Source organism: Sapajus apella, unplaced genomic scaffold, assembly GCF_009761245.1.
Source record: "Sapajus apella isolate SASKATOON/1434 unplaced genomic scaffold, GSC_monkey_1.0 scaffold13, whole genome shotgun sequence".
NCBI lineage: Eukaryota > Metazoa > Chordata > Mammalia > Primates > Cebidae > Sapajus > Sapajus apella.
Window position 1 is genome coordinate 3,903,683 of NW_022436953.1, and position 19,691 is coordinate 3,923,373.

The following is a 19,691-nucleotide window of genomic DNA, read 5'->3' on the forward strand; positions in this document are numbered from 1 at the left end:
CTCCCAGGGTCACAGTGAGGATTACAGAAAATGATTCTTGTGAATTGGCTGGCAGTAACAATTCGATACCTGTCAGCTATTCTTATTCCACATCCAAGCCCTTTCGCCTGCTGCTGGGTGAAAGCACATGCCAGTGTTTCCTGCCTCTTTCCACGAAGAAGATTCCAAAATTACAATCTGTCACTCCGAAGAATCTCCAAAACGTCCCGCACGCAACCTAGAGGCGAGGGCAAGGGGATGGGACTGCCCGCCCGGGGCCTGAACAGGGTGCGTGCGCGCGGGCACACACACACCAGTCAGTCAGTCCGTACGGCCGGAGTCCGGTGCGGTCCCGGGTGAGCAGCGCGTGGCTGGTGGGCGGGGCAGAGCCATTGTTCGTCTGCGGACCGAGCCCCCGGCGCTCGCCCGAGAGGGAGGCGGGGCTTCCCGCGTCCCCTGAGCTCCCGACCCCGGGGTGGCGGCCACGTCCCCCTGCCAAGCGCCTGGGGGGACGGGAAGATGGGACGGAGTTGTGAGTAGTGGGCTACCCCCGAGGCTTCCCCTCTGTTTCCTAAGAAACTTCCCCAGTGCCCACCCACCCGTTCGCCGTGTGCCCCGGGCCGGTCCTGGGCTAGACCCAGCCCCAAACAGGGACCCCAGCCCCTTCCAGAGAGAAAGCTCCCGACGCGGGATGCCGGGCAGAGGCCCAGCGGCCGGTGGAAAAGAAGCCGAGAAGGAGAAAGGGAGGGGAGGGGGAGCGAGGAGCTGGCGGCAGAGGGAACAGCAGATTGCGCCGAGCCAATGGCAACGGCAGGACGAGGTGGCACCAAATTCCCTTCGGCCAATGACAAGCCGGAGTTTACAGGAGCCTCATTAGCATTTCCCCCGGGGCCGGGGCCGGGGCCGGGGCCGGGCGGTGCGGTGTAGGTGTAGGCAGCATCCCGGCGCCCGGCTGCGGTTGCAGCGAGCCTCGGCCTCTGTCTCCTCCCCGTCCCGCCCTCACCTCCACGCGGGGCCGCCCGCGCTAGTCAACTCCGCGCACTTTGCCCCTGCTTGGCAGCGGATAAAACGGGGGCTGAGGAAATACGGAATACGGTCACCCACTGCCAGCTCTAGCCTTTAAATTCCCGGCTTGGGAACCTCCACGCACTGCGGCTTGGGCCCCGACACCCATCCAGCGTGCACCGGCGAGCTCCGAAGCCGAAGTCCGCCGGCGCCCCCGAACTCCGCTCCGCAGCCTCAGCCCCTGGAAAGTGATCTCGGCATCCGAGAGCCAAGATGCCGGCCCACTTGCTGCAGGAGGAGGTGAGCTTCCCAGCCTGGCCCCGCACCGCAGGGTCGCCGGCGCGGGCTGGAATTCAAGGGGACGGGTTGGCGGCAGAAGAGAGGGGCGAGCTTCGCGGAGGACTTGGCTGTCCTTTTCGAGTTGTGCTGCCTTCAGTGAGTTGGGAATGTGGATTGTAACTGGGAGATTTGAGTCTCCAACTTTTCTTAAGCTTTAAAGTAAAGAAAAATCCGTTCGTGCTAGTGCTTTTATGAATTATGCGGGTTTTCCTTTGTGTTCGTGTGGATGTAAGTGCTTTACCTCTCCTTCCTACTGCCGCCTCCCGTAGGTTTCGCGCCCCTCTCCCCCCACCCCCCTCGTTCTCCGCCCTCCGCCCCCCTCACCCTCCACCCCTAATCTATCTGCACGGTTTCTGGGAACTTCTCTCCGTTGCATCTCGGATACACCCTAGATGCACCCTACCTTTAGTGAACCCGGGCGCTGGGGGAGGGTCTGTGCTTGTGCTGTCCACCCTTCCCCCAGCGTGATTAGAGAGCGGAGTAGCCCCAGCTGCCTCCACGTGTCTCCTCCTGACTCTCCGTGTCTCCTCTTCAGACTCTCTGCTTCCCCTCCCTTCCAGATCTCTAGCTCCTACACCACCACCACCACCATCACAGCGCCTCCCTCCAGGGTTCCGCAGAATGGAGAAGATAAGTTGGAGAAGACGCCCCTCTATTTGGAAGAAGACATTCGCCCTGATATAAAAGATGATATATATGACCCCACCTACAAGGATAAGGAAGGCCCAAGGCCCAAGGTTGAATATGTCTGGAGAAACATCATCCTGATGTCTCTGCTACACTTGGGCGCCCTGTATGGGATCATTTTGATTCCTACCTGCAAGTTCTACACCTGGCTTTGGGGTAAGCAGCCTCCCTGTCCTCCTGACTCAGTCCTCCAGGTACTCACTGCTCTTGTAATAAGATAGGATCTTAGGTAGCACATCAGCCCCTCCCAGCCTCCCGGCTGGGGTTTTTCTCAAGCATTTCTCTTTGGTTGCTTCAGGCCTAGTGGGCTCGGAATAAAGCCTTGGGGGGGAGGAGGGGACTGAAATGCAGGAATGTCAGTGCTGGAGACATTGAGAGCTCTGGGACCATGTGCTGTGGGCCTTGAAGTGTAGACCTGTGCTGGAGTCAGCTTTTCCTGAAAGAGCTTTTCTGTTTGAGTCAGTTGCTTGGCTGCCTGTCCCACTCCTGCCAGCTACAAAAGAATCAAAGCCCTCTACCTGGGAGGTATGGGAACATGGTACTAAACCATTGGCTTTCTAGGGTCTGTGTTGAGCAGTCATGGGCTAGGGCAGAGGGAAACTAGTCAGGGAGAGAGTTCGTTGGAAAGAGGGGAACAGAGGTCATCATCCACGAAACTATTTTGACCTTATCCCTTGGCCAGAGCAGGCTTCTTTGTTACAGAGGAAGATGAAGAAGCTCCCATGTAACCCAAGTCACACAGATGTGTGTTGGTGTGTTACTCTGCATAGGTCTCCAGGGTGCTGCACATGCCAGTCAACAAAATGCTCTTTAAATGAAATCAGGTTGAAGAAATGTTTCATGTTCCATCCCCCATCCAGCCTGCTCCAGCCCCCTCCCCCATGCGGTGAAGTGCCAAGAATTCTGAAGCTTCTAATACCAGTCCTACCCATCCCTCCTTGCCAGGGACATCGAGGCAAGGCCAGAAAAGAGCCCTCAGAAAAGAGACCCTGGTCTTAAGGCTGTTGTAATGAGGGAGACAGTTCCCAGTTTGTCCCTGACCTGCCCTTAGCTCAGCTGTTTCAGGGACCCGTTGGCCTGATGGCATGGCCCTGCCCCCTGGATACACACATGTGCTTTCCAGCCTTTTTTTTTTTACCTCTGCCACCATATGCCTAAGTTGAGAAGGGAGAGCAGGAAGCTCTGCAGACCAGCGCATTGCTACTCTCTAAGGGGTACTGAGCCAGGACTACTCCAGAAAACAACTTGAGGTTTTTCAGAGCAGCCTGGGTGTGGGATACCTGACAGCTCACCCTTGATGGGTAGTTATGCAGAAGGGCTGGTGGGCCAAGTTTTAGCTGTTTCCCTCAGGACCTCTTAGGTCTTCCAAAGATGGTGAGATCTGGTTCACTAAGCTTTGTTTCGGGAAATCCTCCAGGTGCTACAGTGAAATGCAACTGAGAAGAGCTCCTTTGTCAGGATCTCAGTTTTTCTAGGTGCCACCTGTGGGCAACAGTACTTTTTTAGGATTAGGAAGGTAGCATTCCTTGGGTTATATATGTGTCACAGCTGTGATAGAGACAGAACAGGCCAGGTGCAGATGAGTTCATCTGCATACCAGGAAGGGCTCTTGTATTAGTGAGGGGAGGGCAACATCTGTTGTCTAGCCCCTCTGAGGATCCAGCAGAACTTCTTTTGCAGCATAAGGGATGAAGAGCCGGGACAGGATTCCCCAGGGATGCCTCTCTCCACCCTTTCTCCCCAAGAGGAGAGTCTTCACAAGTAGTTTTCTCACCTGCAAGCTCCTTCCAGCCTCAGCTGTAGGTCTTCTGAAGCCCAGAGTTTGACCCACTTGCCTCTGCTTGGTCACCTTCAGCTGCTAGCACAGGGAGCAGAATACTATCCCAGCCAAGGCTGTGCCTGCTACCTTTATTTTGGTGACTTGCCGGTGGGTGTGTGCTGTGCCTTCAGGCAGAGAAACGTGGCTCACAGAGACTTGATGGTAACTTATTTTACTGGGCCCTTTGGTGGATGGCTTAGCTAACAGAATGACCATCTAAATATGGGAATATCAGAACTCTGTCTGAAGAAACAAGGAGGATGAGGGAAGGAGGGTCAGAGGTCTCAACCTGGGTGTCTTCTCTTCCCACCTTCAGAGTTTAGGAGCTTCGTCTTTCTGGTTTTAATCCCTACAGACAATGTTAGCAACTGCTCGTGATTCCAGCATTTCTTATGACTGAGCAATTTTGAGAAACTTATATCTCTTTTTTCATTTTGGAGTCTCCCAAAGGAGCCCTTAGGGCAGGACTGAGGAGAAAACCTGTGGCAACACTGAGAGCCAGAGGCAAAACCCTTCAAGTTTCTTTTTTAAGGCCAGAGCAATGAGGTGTTGCTTAACCATCAATTTGGACATTAGTATTTCTTCCCCTGGGGAGGAGAGAGGGACTGAATCTCCACTGTTCTAAGCCCTTCTATTTGATAGGCCTAAAGGTGTTTCTGGAAAAGGCACCAGAGTGCCTGAGTTCTTGTCCCAATTTCCCTGTTAACATAGGATCTTATGTACTTTCTGAGTCAACTTACCCCAGGGTATTATGTGGCAAGAAACAACCCCAGAAGCCCCTTTGGTCATTAGAGAGGGCTCTGGCTCAACTGATGGATTTCTGGGTAACATGCAGGTTAGATACTGTAGCTGGAGAGATGTTGGTCACCACTTGGCTTGAAGCCAGATCACCTGGGGCCTTAATCCCCACTCTGAGGCAATGTGGAGAGAGCTCTTGTTGAGGCTGACTCTGGCTGTATGGCTCTCCTGGAGATCCTATAGGAGGAAAAGGAAAGAAAAATGGAGGTAGCATTGGGGGAAAAGGAGGTTGTTTAGGAAGCGGCTGCAAAAGAACAGGGGACAATTTGTTACAATGTGTGGTGTCTCCAACTGCAACTAAGCTCTGTGGCCACTGAGGCTCTATTGTTTCTAGCGGTTTCCCTAGGAATGAAACATTGTTAACAGTTTCTACCAAGGCCACAGCTGCCTGCTGGAGCTACTGAGCAAAGGAAGAAATGGGTGCTCAGCAACCCACTTCCCAGTTAGAGATTATTTCTGGCACCTCCTGAGCCTCCAGGCCTCCAGGAAGGTGAGGCAAGACAATGGTGGGGAGCTCCACTGACAGCTTGAAGAATATCCCACCATTGTCTAGAACGAGCATTGCCCAGTAAGAGTATGGTGTGACAGGGACGTGGCAAAGGAGAGACAGAGGAGCTGTGCACGTGTCTTGAGGGCAGTGGATGGTATAGCTAGAAGGTGAACTGCTTGTCAACAGAAAATGTAGCTTCAAACTGTGGCTTCATTTCTTAGTAGCCATGTGACCTTAGATAAACACTTCACCTTTCTGAGCATCTATTTCTTCAGCTGCAAAGTGAGGGTATTAATACCACCTAACCCCATTGAAGGTACCCAATAAAGTGGAGAATATTAAAATCCTTGGTCAAACTTAAGACACTGTGGAAATAGGACTTAAGCGCAGGGCTAATTTTCCCCTTATATGGTCACACTGCCTGCTAGAATATTGAAATGCTTTTTTGTACCAGTTGATAAATGGCCATAGTTCTGAATCCCCTAAGAGTCCCCTACAACTAAGGGCTTCGAGAAGAGTTGGTCAGTGCCCAGATTGTAGTGTCTGTTGTTTTATTTTTTGAGGTAAGATCTTGCTCTGTTGATCAGGCATCAGTGCAGTGGCACGATCATGGCTCACCACAGCCTTGACCTGGGCTCAAGAGATCCTCCCACCTCAACCTGTGGAGTAGCTGGGATCACAGGCAGATGCCACCATGCCCAGCTAATTTTTAAAATTATCTAGAGACAAGGTCTCCCTATGTTACCCAGGCTGGTCTCGGACTCCTGGGCTCAAGGGATCCTCCTGCCTTGGCCTCCCAAAGTGCTGGGATGACAAGTGTGAGCCACCGCACCTGGCCCTCTGCTGTTATTTTAATAACACCCTTGCTTATGAGTCCTGAGCTCTGCAGGAGTAGTTTGTGGCCCTTAAAACCTTAGAGAAGGCCGCTGGATGTGGTGGCTCACACCTGTAATCCCAGCACTTTGGGAGTCTGAGTCAGGTGGATCATGTGGTCAGGAGTTCAAGACCAGCCTGGCCAAGATGGTGAAACCCCATCTCTACTAAAAATATAAAGGTTAGCCAGGTGTGGTGATCAGTGTGCCTGTAATCCCAGCTACTCAGGAGGCTGAGGCAGAGAATTGCTTGAACCCAGGAGGCAGAGGTTGTGGTGAGCCGAGATCATACCATTGCATTCCAGCCTAGGCAACAGAGTGAGACTGTCTGGGGAAAAAAAAAAAAAAAAAAACCTTAGAGAAGGCCTAGATAGAAGTGAAAGGAGATAGCTAGGCCCTGGAAGAATGCCTTCCAGATGAAGAATGAGTGGTAAGAGCATTATTCTCTCTCCTGCCTTTCTGACCCCTTAGTTCTTAGGATTCCTTTGCTTATTATTATTTTTTAAAACTTTTTTATCTCTGAGAGGCTGAGGGGTGATGGTTTTTCAAGTGCTGAACTCGAGGGACATAGTTATCCCTAGAGTTCATGGTAAGGCAATTCTCACCCAGAGCCTGAAGAAGACACAGTTTCTAACATCCAGAGAGTGTCTCTGGCATCCTTTCCCAGATGGAATTCACACTGGCTGGTGACTCCCCCACTGTCTTCTCCTGGCAGGGTTATTCTACTATTTTGTCAGTGCCCTGGGCATAACAGCAGGAGTTCATCGCCTGTGGAGCCACCGAACTTACAAAGCTCGGCTGCCCCTGCGGGTCTTTCTGATCATTGCCAACACAATGGCGTTCCAGGTAAGAAGCTGTCTCTGCTCAGCTGTTTGTCTTCCACCCTATCAAAGATCTGGGGGCAGAAAGGAGGGATCAGCAGCCAGAGAGGAGCCACACCTGGGCAGCGGTTTTACTTTCTTCTCTCCTGTGGTCACCTGAAGTGCCAGTTCAGTCCTTAAGTCCATAAAGCATGAAGAGACTTCTGAGTCTTGGAAAAGGGAACTGGAAGATAAATGGGAAATACTCTGGATGTGTAGGATTATTTTTGATCCTGAGGTCCCTGTGTTGTCACACAGTCTGGCTGTTGTGGCTCTTTATCATAAGGGGCTTTGGCACATAAACCAGAGACTGACCTTGGGTGCCTGGGCAGACATTGGACAATAAATTCACCATTTAAGTTGAGTATCTTAGTACTAGGGAGGCAGAAGTGGGAGGATTGCTGGAGCCCAGGAGTTTGAAGCTGCAGTGAGCCATAATATAACCACTGCACTCCAGCTTGGGTGATGAGACCCCAACTTTTTTTTAAAAAAATTTTTTAAGTGAACAACTTCGCCGGGCACAGTGGCTCACGCCTGTAATCCCAGCACTTTGGGAGGCCAAGACGGGTGGATAGTGAGGTCAAGAGATCGAGACCATCCTGGCCAAGATGGTGAAACCCGTCTCTACTAAAAATAAAAAATTAGCTGGGTATGGTGGCGCATGCCTGTAGTCCCAGCTACTCAGAAGGCTGAGGTAGGAGAATTGCTTGAACCCAGGAGGCAGAGGTTGCAGTGAGCCGAGATCACGCCACTGCACTCCAGCCTGGTGACAGAGTAAGACTCTGTCTCAAAAAAAAAAAGCATTTAACTTAGGACTCCACCACAGTGGGATTGAAGCTGATGTTCCCAGACTCATGAACTCTTATTTTCAGATAATGAGAGCAGACAATTTTTATTGCACTATGTGCCTGGCACTATTCTAAGCATTTGATATAAAGTCCTCACAACAATCATAGGAAGTAGATACTATTATTATTCCCATTTTACAGATGAGGAAACCAAGTCACAGAGATTATATAGACCAACCCAACATTGTGGCCCTTTCTTGGGGTGTCAAGCTGGCTAAGCAAAAACACAGGTTTATTGAGGCAAAAAGTTTATAACAAAGACAGAATGAAGGGAAGTGGGGAAATGGAACACATCATACCATGAAGCTGTAGCAATGGGCAAATAATAGCATGTGGTGTGGGGCTTAGCTTGGAGCAAGAGGGAGAAAGGAAACCAACTTTAAGTCATGGAAATATCCCAAGAACTTACCACGTTTGCATAATCATCTCTGCCATAACAGCTTAGAGCTTGAAGGCTTCTGAGGTTGTCCTGTGGAGCAAAAGGAGGGAAGAGAGTTATCGGTACATTCTCATGATTTTAGTAGAGATGGGGTTTTGCCATGTTGCCCAGGCTGGTCTTGAACTCCTGAGCTCAGGTAATCCACCTGCCTCAGCCTCCAGTGTACTGAGATTACAGGCATTAGCCACTGCACCCAGCCCAAGATATTCGTACATTCTTTAAGGGATGGGAAAAGAATGGAGAAGCCCAGAGGTCCTTTGAAAATGCAGCCATGATCATGAGTTGCATGCCTGGCCTTGTTATTGGGTTATCTGAGCTCTCTTTTGCAAGGCACCAGAATGGTGCACCCTGCAGCTTTATCTACTGATTGAGACCCTAGGCCACAAGGCTGTCTGACTCATGTTCTCCATGCCTAGGGATTAGGTACCCCATGAGGATCTTTTCCAACATTCCTGGCTTAAATAATTGTAGTGTTCTCACTTCTTGAAACTCTCTGAGCTCTGTATGATTTACCTCCATTCCACCCACCATATAACCTTTAAGAAACAGCAGTCCTATTCCTGTGGTCTTGGGGTTTTAAGTTGCTTTTTCCACTTAAGCTTCAGTGGCAAGTTGGGAGAAGAAGGAAGGCAACTCCATAACTCCTTTGGAGCCCAGATTCCTGGGTATTTTGTAAGGCTGGGCTGAGAGCCTTGGGCTATTGATAACTGTCCACTGGAATTCTTCTAAGAGCGTGTCTATCCTCCGGCCTTACATTCCCCTTCTCTCCCTCCCCAGAATGATGTCTTTGAATGGGCTCGCGACCACCGTGCCCATCACAAGTTTTCAGAAACAGATGCTGATCCTCATAATTCCCGACGTGGCTTTTTCTTCTCTCATGTGGGCTGGCTGCTTGTGCGCAAACACCCAGCTGTCAAAGAGAAGGGCGGGATGCTGGACTTGTCTGACCTAAAAGCTGAGAAACTGGTGATGTTCCAGAGGAGGTGAGTGAAGGCCTGATGGAGGTGGGGATATGGCCCTGGCACCTGGTGGTTAGGGACCCCATCTTTTCTCCTAAGACTTATAAAATATAAGCTGAGTTTAGGAGCATATTCTAGATTGCAATATATATATATATATATATATATGTGTGTGTGTATATACTGAGAAATTGACTGGGTTTTGGGTTTGCACGTTCTCACTCGTAATTTAAAATCCCAATTTGTAACGTCCCACAGGCCCATAGCCAGACTATTGCTCTGTTTCTTTCTCTCTAAGCTATCTTAATTAAACTCATTACATTGAACAGATGTTTGTTGACCTAGGACAGTCATAGATTCAAAGATGATTATAGCCTAGTTGCCTAGGTGTTTTAATTTTTTAATTTTTATTTTTAACAGAGTCTTTCTCTGTTGCCCAGGCTGGAGTGCAGTGGTACAATCTTGGTTCACTGCAGCCTTGACATCCCAGGCTCAAACAGTCCTTCCACCTCAGCCTCCCAAGTATCTGGGACTACAGGCACAGACCACCATGCCTGGCTAATATTTGTGGAGACAAGGTTTCAGTTGCTGTATTGCCCAGGCTGGTAGCTTACTTCTTACCTTCAAAAAGTTTGTAGCCTGTAAGGGGATGGAAGGATAAGCCAAGTATCCGAATAACCATGGTATAAGGCAGAATATTTTCTGTACTGTGAGAGGTACAAAGGGGAGGGAGATTGCTCAATGGGCAATGGCAAGGAAGTGTTTATGAAATAAAGTAGTGTTGGAATCCACCGACGGATAGAAATTCCTACAACTATGTGTGGGGAGGGACAGTGCAAACACAAGAAACAGAATGAGCTAAAGCATGAAGCATGTTCCAGCAATAGAGTCCTCTTGCTTGAAGTGTAGGGTGTGGGAAGAAGTGAGACTGGGGAGACTGCCATTCTTGTAAAGTCCAAAAAGCAGACTTAGGATTTAGGCAATAGGAAGCCATTACGTTTTTTGAACTGTAGTGTGGCGGAGTTAGAGGTGTGCTTTAAAAAGGCTGCTTTTAGAGCAAGTGTAAGAAACCATTGAGCCAAAGCAAGAGGTAGGGACATAAGTTAGGTAATGAGGACCCCTGCTAGGGAAACAGTGACAGAAATGGAAAAAGGAGTTGGGTGTAGGGAATATCAGTGATGTAAAAGTCAAAGACTTGACTGCTAAAGGGATATAGGGAATCAGTGCCCTTGGAATGTCAATGGCCTGGTGTACATAGAGAATGAAGGTTGAGAAAGGGCTTCCAGAGGGACAGAGAGCTGCAGGTGATCAAGGACACTCCATGGGCCTCTGAGGGAAAAGAAGACCAAAGAATTGGGGGGTGGCTAGCAGAAAATGGAGGCATGACACTAAAAACAGACTGATTAAGAGTGCTGATGAGAAAGAGAAAGGAGCCTAAAGGCAGACTGGAAAAACAGTCAAGGATGAAGTCTGTTCCTTAGTTTGTAATTTGGACCTCACCTGTTTTACCAATGTGGTATTTTGCGCTAGTGAAAATCACTGACGGCTGGGCTTGGTGGCTCATGCCTATAATCCCAGCACTTTGGGAGGCTGAGGCGGGACAATCGTTTGAAAGTTTAGGCATTCAAGACTGGCCTGGGCAACATAGTGAGACCTCATCTCTGCAAAAAATTGAAAACTAGATGGGTCTGATGGTTCATGCCTGTAGTCCCCCAGCTACTCAGGGGGCTGAGGTGCGAGGATCTCTTGAGCCCAGGAGTTCAAGGCTGCAGTGAACCATGGTCATGCCACTGCACTTTAGCCTTGGCAACAGAGTGAGACCCTGTCAAAACAATAAAACAATGAACTTAGAGTCAGGAGACAGAGACAAGCAATTCAGTTTTCACTCCTTGCTCTACCATGTCATAGTGGATACTGGTATGATTCTAGAAAAGTCATTTAACCCCTCCCCATCACCTCATCTAAGAAGTGAGGTAACACCACATCCTCAAAGGAGTTTTCCACCCCATTCCCTCTTGCTGTTGTCTGCCACACTGTACTCATGACGGAGAAAAGACAGCCCATCCCAGTTAGTGTGGAAGATCCAGGTAGGTGTGGAGTCCCCTCCACTGACCTGGTGTCTGGTCTGTCAATGTAGGTACTACAAACCCGGCGTGCTGCTGATGTGCTTCATCCTGCCCACACTTGTGCCCTTTTATTTCTGGGGTGAAACTTTTCAACACAGCTTGTATGTTGCCACTTTCTTGCGATATGCTGTAGTGCTTAATGCCACCTGGCTGGTGAACAGCGCTGCCCACCTCTACGGATATCGTCCTTATGACAAGAACATTAGCCCCCGGGAGAACATCCTGGTTTCGCTTGGAGCTGTCGGTAAGTCAGTCGTCCAAGCAAGAACATCCAGTGGTCTGCTTATCTGGTTATTAGGCTAGGAGCCAGAAAAACTCTTTAAACCTGTTTTTTATGGCTACTTTGTATCTCAGTTTTTCCACTATAAAACTAGGGGGCAGTATATTGGAAAACCCTATGAGAGTCAGGCAACATGTTTTATGTAAAAATAAAAGGATAAAAAAGAAAACACTGATTTTGATTCCAGGTTCTAATACAATTTCCAAATGCCATATATGGTCCAGATGTGGTGGCTAAGGCCTGTATTCCCAGCATTTTGGGAGGCCGAGGCAGGCAGATCACCTGAGGTCAAGAGTTTGAGACCAGTCTGGCCAACGTGGTGAAACCCTGTTTCTACGAACAAAAAAGAAAAACAGAAAACCGAATGCCATGTATCATGAGCACCTTGGAGTTTTCCTTTCTTTCATCAGCTCTGGGCTGGACTTGCTTGAGGCAAGGAATGCATAAATAGAACACTGGGGTCATCTGAGTGGTCAGCAAGCCTAGTGTTATCAGCTTTTAAGGATGCCACACACAGTATTTTTTATCTTTCCACGCTACTCAGATATGCCATACTCTAAGTGTGTGCCATGCCTTACAGTTTGGTGATGCCATTATGAAGGGCATCAAAGTAACTGCTGGTGGCCCTTTACTACCACCTACCATCTTTTCTCCTCTTTGCCTCTATTTTTCTCTCTTCTATCCTGAGCTAGGAACATCCCTTCTCCCAACATGCCTTCAGGAATCTCCCAATATAGCAGTTAGTTTGATCACAAGTTCCTGCTCAGTTTTCTAATGTTGACTGTTTCTTTTCAAATGAGATGGGTTCTCACCGTGGTGCCCAGGCTGGTGTTGAACTCTAGACTCAAGTGATCATTCTGCCTCAGCTTCCCAAAGTATCTACATTTTTTTTTCTCTGTCCCTCTTTCCAACTGAATATAGACTTTGGTCAAGGCCCTGGATGAGTTTTCCTTAAATAGATCTGGTGGCCTCTTCTCTCCAGCAACTGGTGCTATTGGTCCTTCGATAATATCTAGACAAGCATACTACTGTACACGTCTATGCAGGTCATTGCCTTACCCTCATTTTCTCTTTAAAATCTTCCTTTATATTCTCCACCTTAACCATCTTTACTGTCTTTTAAATTGTTGTTGTTGTTGAGACAGAGTCTCACTCTGTTGTCCAGGTTTGAGTGCAGTGGTGTGATCATGGCTCACTGCAGCTGTGACCTCCTCTGTTCAAGTGATCCTCTGGCCTCCGCCTCCCGAGTAAGTGGGACTACAGGTGCATGCCACTATGCTTGGCTAATTTTTGTATTTTTTTGTAGAGACAGGGTTTCGCCATGTTGCCCAGTCTGGTCTCAACTCCTGAGCTTGAGTGATCTGACCACCTTGGCCTTCCAAAGTGCTGGGATTATAGGCTTGAGCCACCTTGACTGGCCCATCTTTATTAAAAGGATTTATTTGTCTAGGCATGGTGGCTCACACTTGTAATTCCAGCACTTGTAATTCTCGCACTTTGGGAAGCCAAGGTGAGTGGATCACTTGATGTTCAGGAGTTAGAGATCAGCCTGGTCAATATAGTGAAGCTCTGTCTCTACTAAGAAAAAAATAAAAAAATTAGCCAGGCGTGATGGAATGCACCTGTAGTCCCAGCTACTCAGGAGGCTGAGGCAGGAGAATCGCTTGAACTCAGGTGGTGGAGGTTTCAGTGAGCCAACATTGTGCCACTGCACTCCAGCCTGGGTGACAGAGCAAGACTCCATCTCAAAAAAACAATAATAAAAATAAAAGCAATTTTTTCCCTGTCTTTTTAACTTTCACGTATCTCCTTGCTCCATTCAGGCATCTTCTTGCCATTGTGCCTGTTCTTTCTTTCTTTTACCCATGATTAAAACAAATCACATACACTGTATAAATCTGAGATTATCATAGGAATGGAGTTTCTGGCATGAGATGTGTCCTGTATTGCAAATGGATCTCCAGTGACCTTCCCTACCTCTAGCCTCTGGCTGCCAATATCTGACCGTCTTGGTTATCATTCACTCCTCCTTGCCAGGCTGCTTTCCTCCCTTATCACCTCACTCTTTGTTTCCTCTGGCTCTGTTTCCTGCCACCCTAATCCTTTTGTTTCTTGAATTATCTCCCCTATGGTCACATGTTCATGTCCTCTGCCAAATCAGCCTTCTCCCTTGAGCCTTTCTTGGGCTGTCTCTTGCCGTCCCAGTTGCAAAGTCCTGTCTTCTTCTAGCCATTGACCCTCTTCCTCTTTTTTTTTTCTCCCTGTGTCTCTGTGTGCATCTGATTCCATTTTAAATCTGGTAACTAAAGGCCTGGCTAGTGCTTACACAGAGCCCAGCTACAAAACCATTATTGGAAATTAATAATCCTCAGTACCTTTATTCCTGGCATTCTACCCCCCTCCTTCTCATTCACCCTGCAGATCATCAAGTGTCACAGAGGGTGGCCATACCTTGGAATGCCCTGGATATCATTTACTTTGCAGGACTTCCTTCCCTCACTTCTGATTAATGCCATAACTGGTCTGTCTGAGGGTATTTTTATCCACACAGAGCCCAATATTAGCTCTTAGTAGCTATTCTTTACCCAGGCCTGATTAGGGTCAGTATTATTGTTGGCCGTGGTTCAGAAAGAAGAGTCCTGCCAAGAGCTGGCAAAGTCTCTATTTGTAGAGTTTCCAAAGCTTTACACGTTATAAAAATTGCCCTGACTCCAGAATTTATTTGTTTTCCTCCCTCCAGCAAAGTGAAATGGCCATCCCGAGAGTCCTCAGATTCTCAGAGGTTAGAGAATATCTAAGCATTTCTATTTTTCTTCCCTCAGAGAGCTGTCTGTTTTATCAGCACCTACCCTACACCAGGGACAAAGGTCAAAAAGGTCAGAGCAGCACCCCCCACGCCCCCACCACCAACCTACGAACTGCAGTGGCTGGCCTTTCTTCTGACCCTTGGCTGCAGGGCTCACTCTGTAGGAACCATCTACCCCTAGAGGTAGTGTGGGGAAAGGTGTGCTCCTTTACTCCTTTTTTTAAGAGTCATTCTGCAGACACATGCACATACACACAGAGCCTTGAGGGCAGGGCCAGCAGTGAATTTGGAATTTCCAGTCTGAAATCCATTCCCCAAAATAGCGGCTTCTCTCTAGTCATTTTATGCTCCGAGAAACTATCAGTTCTCCTCCCATCAGGCTCCCAGACAGCCATGGGTGACCAGGGTCTCTCCAGTCACTCCTTAAGATGCCTTTCACTGGCTGTGCGCAGTGACTCATGACTGTAATCCTAGCACTTTGGGTGGTCAAGGTGGGAAGGTTGTTTGCAACATGGCAAGACACCATCTCTACAGAAAAAGTAAAATAACAAAAGTTGCCTCTGAGGGCATCTATTTGGTGCGAGGTAACCTGCTAGCTAACTGGTGTGCACAAATCAAGAAGACCTCGATGCACCCTCACTCCATAACGTCTCTTCTTGCTTTTGTTTCAGGTGAGGGCTTCCACAACTACCACCACTCCTTTCCCTATGACTACTCTGCCAGTGAGTACCGCTGGCACATCAACTTAACCACATTCTTCATTGATTGCATGGCTGCCCTCGGTCTGGCCTATGACCGGAAGAAAGTCTCCAAGGCCGCCATCTTGGCCAGGATTAAAAGAACTGGGGATGGAAGCTACAAGAGTGGCTGAGTTTGGGGTCCCTCCGGTTCTTTTTCAAAGTCAGCCAGGCAGAGGTTTTATGTCTGTTTATTAACTACTGAATAATGCTACCAGGATGCTAAAGATGATGACGTTAACCCATTCCAGTACAGTATTCTTTTAAAATGCGAAAGTATTGAAAGCCAAGAACTCTGCCTTTATGATGCTAAGCTGATATTTTTTCTTCTATCCTCTCTCTCTTCTAAGCCCGTTGTCCTCCTTTCACTTTGTTGCTATCACCTTCCTTTCTCTTCTCATTGCTTCCCAGGCAAGCATCTGATCAGTCATTGTTCAGTGTCCAGCTTCCAAAGCCTAGACAACCTTTCTGTAGCCTAAAAGTAATAGTCTTTGCTCCAAATAACTCTCTTTCCTTGAGCTGTTGCGAGCTTTGAGGCAGGTGGCTCAAGCTAGAGATAAAACAGAACCTGGGCAGTTCCCTGTGAATTATCTTCAGCCCAGGCTCTTGCTAGATGGAATGGAAAAGTAACTTCATTTGACACAAAGCTTCTAAAGCGGGTGAATTGCCGGGGGAGGGAGTTAGCATGTATGGATGTAAGGACGAGGGAAATGAAGCCAGAGGAAGCTCTTGCCATGATTAGACATGCAGCTGCCTACCTAGTGAGGACTTAAAGCCCCACCACACAGCATGCTTCCTTTCTCTCCTGTCTTGGGATAAGAAGTGGCTGTGGAGTTTGGCAATGCTAATCTCAATGTCACAATGTATAGTTTAGGCTGAGGATAAAGAAGAAACATTATAAGTTTGTAGAAAAAGTGGTCTCTGCTGGGGAAGGGATTTTTTTCTTTAATGACAAGGAGATTTCTTAGGTCATGTATCAAGAAGTCTTGAAGTTGGGTGATTCCAGAATTGGTAAATACAGTAGCTCATAGAATTTTGAGGATTCCATGAGCTGCTCATCAAAATTCTTTCCTCTGCTCTGCCATCTTCAGGATATTGGTTGCTCCCCTCATAGTAATAAGATGGCTGTGGCATTTCCAAACATCCAAAAAAGGGAAAGATTTTAGGAGGTGGAGTCGGGTCAAACATAAAATATATATACACATAAACATTGCTTAGAACATTAAACTATTTCACTTAGAGTATTTCCCTCCCAAAGAGGGATGTTTGAAAAAACTCTGAAGGAGAGGAGGAATTAGTTGCATTGCCAATTTCCTCTCCACTGCTGGACATGAGATGGAGAGGCTGAGGGACAGAATCTGTAGGCAGCTTCTAAGAGTGAACTTCATACAGAAAAGGATCTGAGAACACATTGCTAGGGACATGAGAAGGGTTACTGAGGGAGTTACTGAAAGTCTTGATAAAATAAGCTAGATGTTAGGTCCATTCATTAATTAGTTCCAGTTTCTCCTTGAAATGGGTGAAATCTAGAAGGCTTCTCTCCTCAGTATTGTGCCCCTTCACTTTTTTTTTTTTTTTTTTTTTTTTGCTCTATTAACATCTAGCCTAATGAATAGAACTGCCTGTTAGGGGCAGGTTAGGAATCTCTTCACTATCCTGATTCTTGATTCCTGGCTCTACCCTGTCTGTCCCTTTTCTCTTAGCAGATCTTTCTCTTCCCTGAACATTTTCTTCTTTTCCTGGATGGGCAGCCTCCTTCGTGTGTATTCAGAGGTGGTGATGACTTGCTGTCCAGGCAGCTCCCTCCTGCAGACAGAATGCTCAGGGTCACTGAACCACTGCTTCTCTTTCGAAAGTAGAGCTGGCTGCCACTTTCACGTGGCCTCCGGCGTGTCTCCACCTACACCCTGTGCTCCCCTGCCACACTGATGGCTCAAGACAAGGCTGGCAACCCCTCCCAGAAACCTCTCTGGCCCAGAGCCCCTCTTTTTCCCCACCTCTCAGGGGGCATGGCCAAGCCAAGCGCTCACGTTGAGCCAGTGAGCCAGCCACAGAGCAAAAGAGGGTTTGTTTTCAGTCCCCTCTGTCTGGGTCTGAACCAGAGAGCATGCTGAATGCCCCCTGCTTGCTCAGTAAGGCTGCCCCGCCTGAGTCAGTGCTCTCAGCTGGCAGTGCAATGCTTGTAGAAGTAGAAGGAAACAGTCCTCACTGGAAGGGCAAGAACCCAAGTGCCTCACCTCGAAAGGAGGCCCTGTTCCCTGGAGTCAGGGTGGACTGCAAAGGTTTGGCTGAGACTTGGGATTTGAGATACCACAAAACCTGCTGAACAGAGTGTCTGTTCAGCAAACTAACCAGCATTCCCTACAGCCTAGGGCAGACAATAGTATAGAAGTCTGGAAAAAAAACAGAAACAGAACATGAGTGGTCTTAGAACCTTGGACCACTCCTGTCCCTGTACCTCAGTCATCAAAGCAGAAGCCTGCCTTTGCTCTATTAAGATTGGAAATGTACACTACCAAACGCTCAGTCCACTGTTGAGCCCCAGTGGTGGAAGGGAGGAGGGCCTTTCTTCCTGTGTTAATCGCATGGAGGCCACAGGGGTTAGCCTGGACTAAAGGCGTCCTTGTCTTTTGAGCTATTCACCTCAGTAGAAAAGAACCTAAGGGAAGATCAATGTAGTTTAGATCTGTTGACTTGTGACCCCTTGGAAATGTTTGCTGGGTACTTCTAATTCCACAGGTCACCAGATGCCTGCTTGATAATATATGAACAATAAAAATAACTTTCACTTCTTCCTATTGTAATCGTGTGCCATGGATCTGATCTGTACCATGACCCTGACATAAGGCTGGATGGAGACCTCAGGCTGAGGGCCCCAATATATGTGTGGGTATGGGTGGGGATTTGTCTGCTGAGTAAGGAACACTATTTTCAAGATTCTAAAGCTCAATTCAAGTGACACATTAATGAGAAACTCAGATCTGATCAAGAGTCTAGATCTCTAACAGTCCTTGCTTTGAGGGTGTGCCGACAACTTACCCGGTGCCTTACATCTTTCTAATCAGTGTTGCATATGAGCCTGCCCTCACTCCCTCTGCGGAGTCCCTTTGCACCTGAGAGCCTACAGAAGTGGCTGGTAGAAAAAGGGGCCTGAATGGAGGATTGTCAATATCGCGAATTGCAGGATTCCCTTCTGGGCTTCATTCTGGAGATTTTTGTTAGGGTTGTTTTTCTTAAGTGCCCACATTTGATGGAGGGTGGAAGTAATTTGAATGTATTTGATTTATTATCTTTTTTTTTTTTTAGGTTAAAAGATGGTTGTAGCATTTAAAATGGAATTTTTTCTCTTTGGTAGTATCCTGAGTGTATTCTCTGTAAGTGTAGCTCAAATGGGTCAGCATGAAAGGTTAAATAAAGCAAGGTGGCAATGCTATGCTGGTGGTTAAGGCCAGGACCTCTCCTACCACTGTGCCACTGACTTGCTACGTGACCCTGGGCAAGTCACTTAACTATAATGTGCCTCAGTTTTCCTTCTGTTAAAATGGGGATAATAATACTGACCTACCTCAAAGGGCAGTTTTGAGGCGTGACTAATGCTTTTTATAAAGCATTTTGGGATCCTTCAGCACAGGAATTCTCAAGACCTGAGTATTTTTTATAATAGCAATGTCCACCATGAACTTACTATGTCCATGTGTCCCAGATGCTATCATTAGTTTTCATTAGTCTATATGGTTCTCCAAGAGATTGAATGAATTGTCCCATGGTTAATCTTGATGAATTGGAGAAGTGGTAGATAACTAGCCAGAAGAAAATTTGAGAATGCATAAACTCATTGCCATGGAAACATACGCAGGATACCTTTTCTTTGATTGGGTGGGATTTTTCCCTTTTTATGTGGGATAGTAGTTATTTGTGACAAAATAATTTTGGAATAATTTCTATTAATATCAACTCTGAAGCTAGTTGTACTGATCTGAGATTGTGTTTGTTCATAATAAAAGTGAAGTGAATCTGATTACACTGGGTCTGGGAGTTTTTTTTTTTTTTTTTTTTTTTTTGTCTTCTATCTATGTCTGTACCTTTAAGAGTATAAAAGACGTAGAAGTTACAATGGTTGACTCATACCCCAGTAACCTGCCCTGCTGTCCTAAAGGTAACTTTAGGTTAAACTCTGGGAAGCAGGAAGCCAGGAGTCTGCTGCCATTAAATCAAACACATTAACACCAGCTGGCAACTTGAGCCTGGGGAAGTGCCAGGGTTCTCAGATGTGGTCACGTGTTCGGGCACAGAGCCCTAAGATAGAGATACTGGGAGAGGAAGAGACCAGCAGGAGAAGCACTCCCTGGGAAAACAGTTCTTTTTTTGTTGTTTTTTGAGACAAGAGTTTCGCTCTTGTTTCCCAGACTGGAGTGCAATGGCTCACTACAACCTCTGCCTCTTCAGTTCAAGCATTCTCCTGCCTCAGCCTTCCAAGAAGCTGGGATTACAGGCATGTGCCACCATGCCCACCTAATTTTGTATTTTTAGTAGAGACAGGGTTTCCCCATGTTGATCAGGCTGGTCTTGAACACCTGACCTCAGGTGATCCACCTGCCTCGGCCTCCCAAAGTGCTGAGATTACAGGCATGAGCCGCCACACCTGGT

The 19,691-nt window shown here is 47.6% G+C and overlaps 1 protein-coding gene and 1 pseudogene across 2 annotated transcripts; both read left to right on the plus strand.

Annotated features, from left to right (window-relative positions):
- Window positions 1-303: 303 nt before the first annotated feature.
- Window positions 304-19,062, plus strand: SCD (stearoyl-CoA desaturase). Its single transcript, XM_032281303.1, has 6 exons — window positions 304-1,284; window positions 1,884-2,166; window positions 6,705-6,835; window positions 8,914-9,119; window positions 11,233-11,465; window positions 14,979-19,062. Exons 1-6 carry the CDS (start codon window positions 1,258-1,260, stop codon window positions 15,176-15,178), a joined length of 1,080 nt encoding a protein of 359 aa, XP_032137194.1. The 5' UTR covers window positions 304-1,257; the 3' UTR covers window positions 15,179-19,062.
- Window positions 16,764-19,062, plus strand: LOC116553796 (annotated as a pseudogene). Its single transcript, XR_004269913.1, has one exon. The product of XR_004269913.1 is annotated as an uncharacterized LOC116553796 (transcript).
- Window positions 19,063-19,691: the final 629 nt, after the last annotated feature.

Bases quoted from the DNA above. Each gene is read 5' to 3' on its own strand.
- SCD (XM_032281303.1), top strand. From the start codon at position 1,258: ATGCCGGCCCACTTGCTGCAGGAGGAG. The intron at 9,120-11,232 runs GTGAGTGAAGGC...CTGTCAATGTAG, and splicing joins CTGGTGATGTTCCAGAGGAG to GTACTACAAACCCGGCGTGC. The intron at 11,466-14,978 runs GTAAGTCAGTCG...CTTTTGTTTCAG, and splicing joins GGTTTCGCTTGGAGCTGTCG to GTGAGGGCTTCCACAACTAC.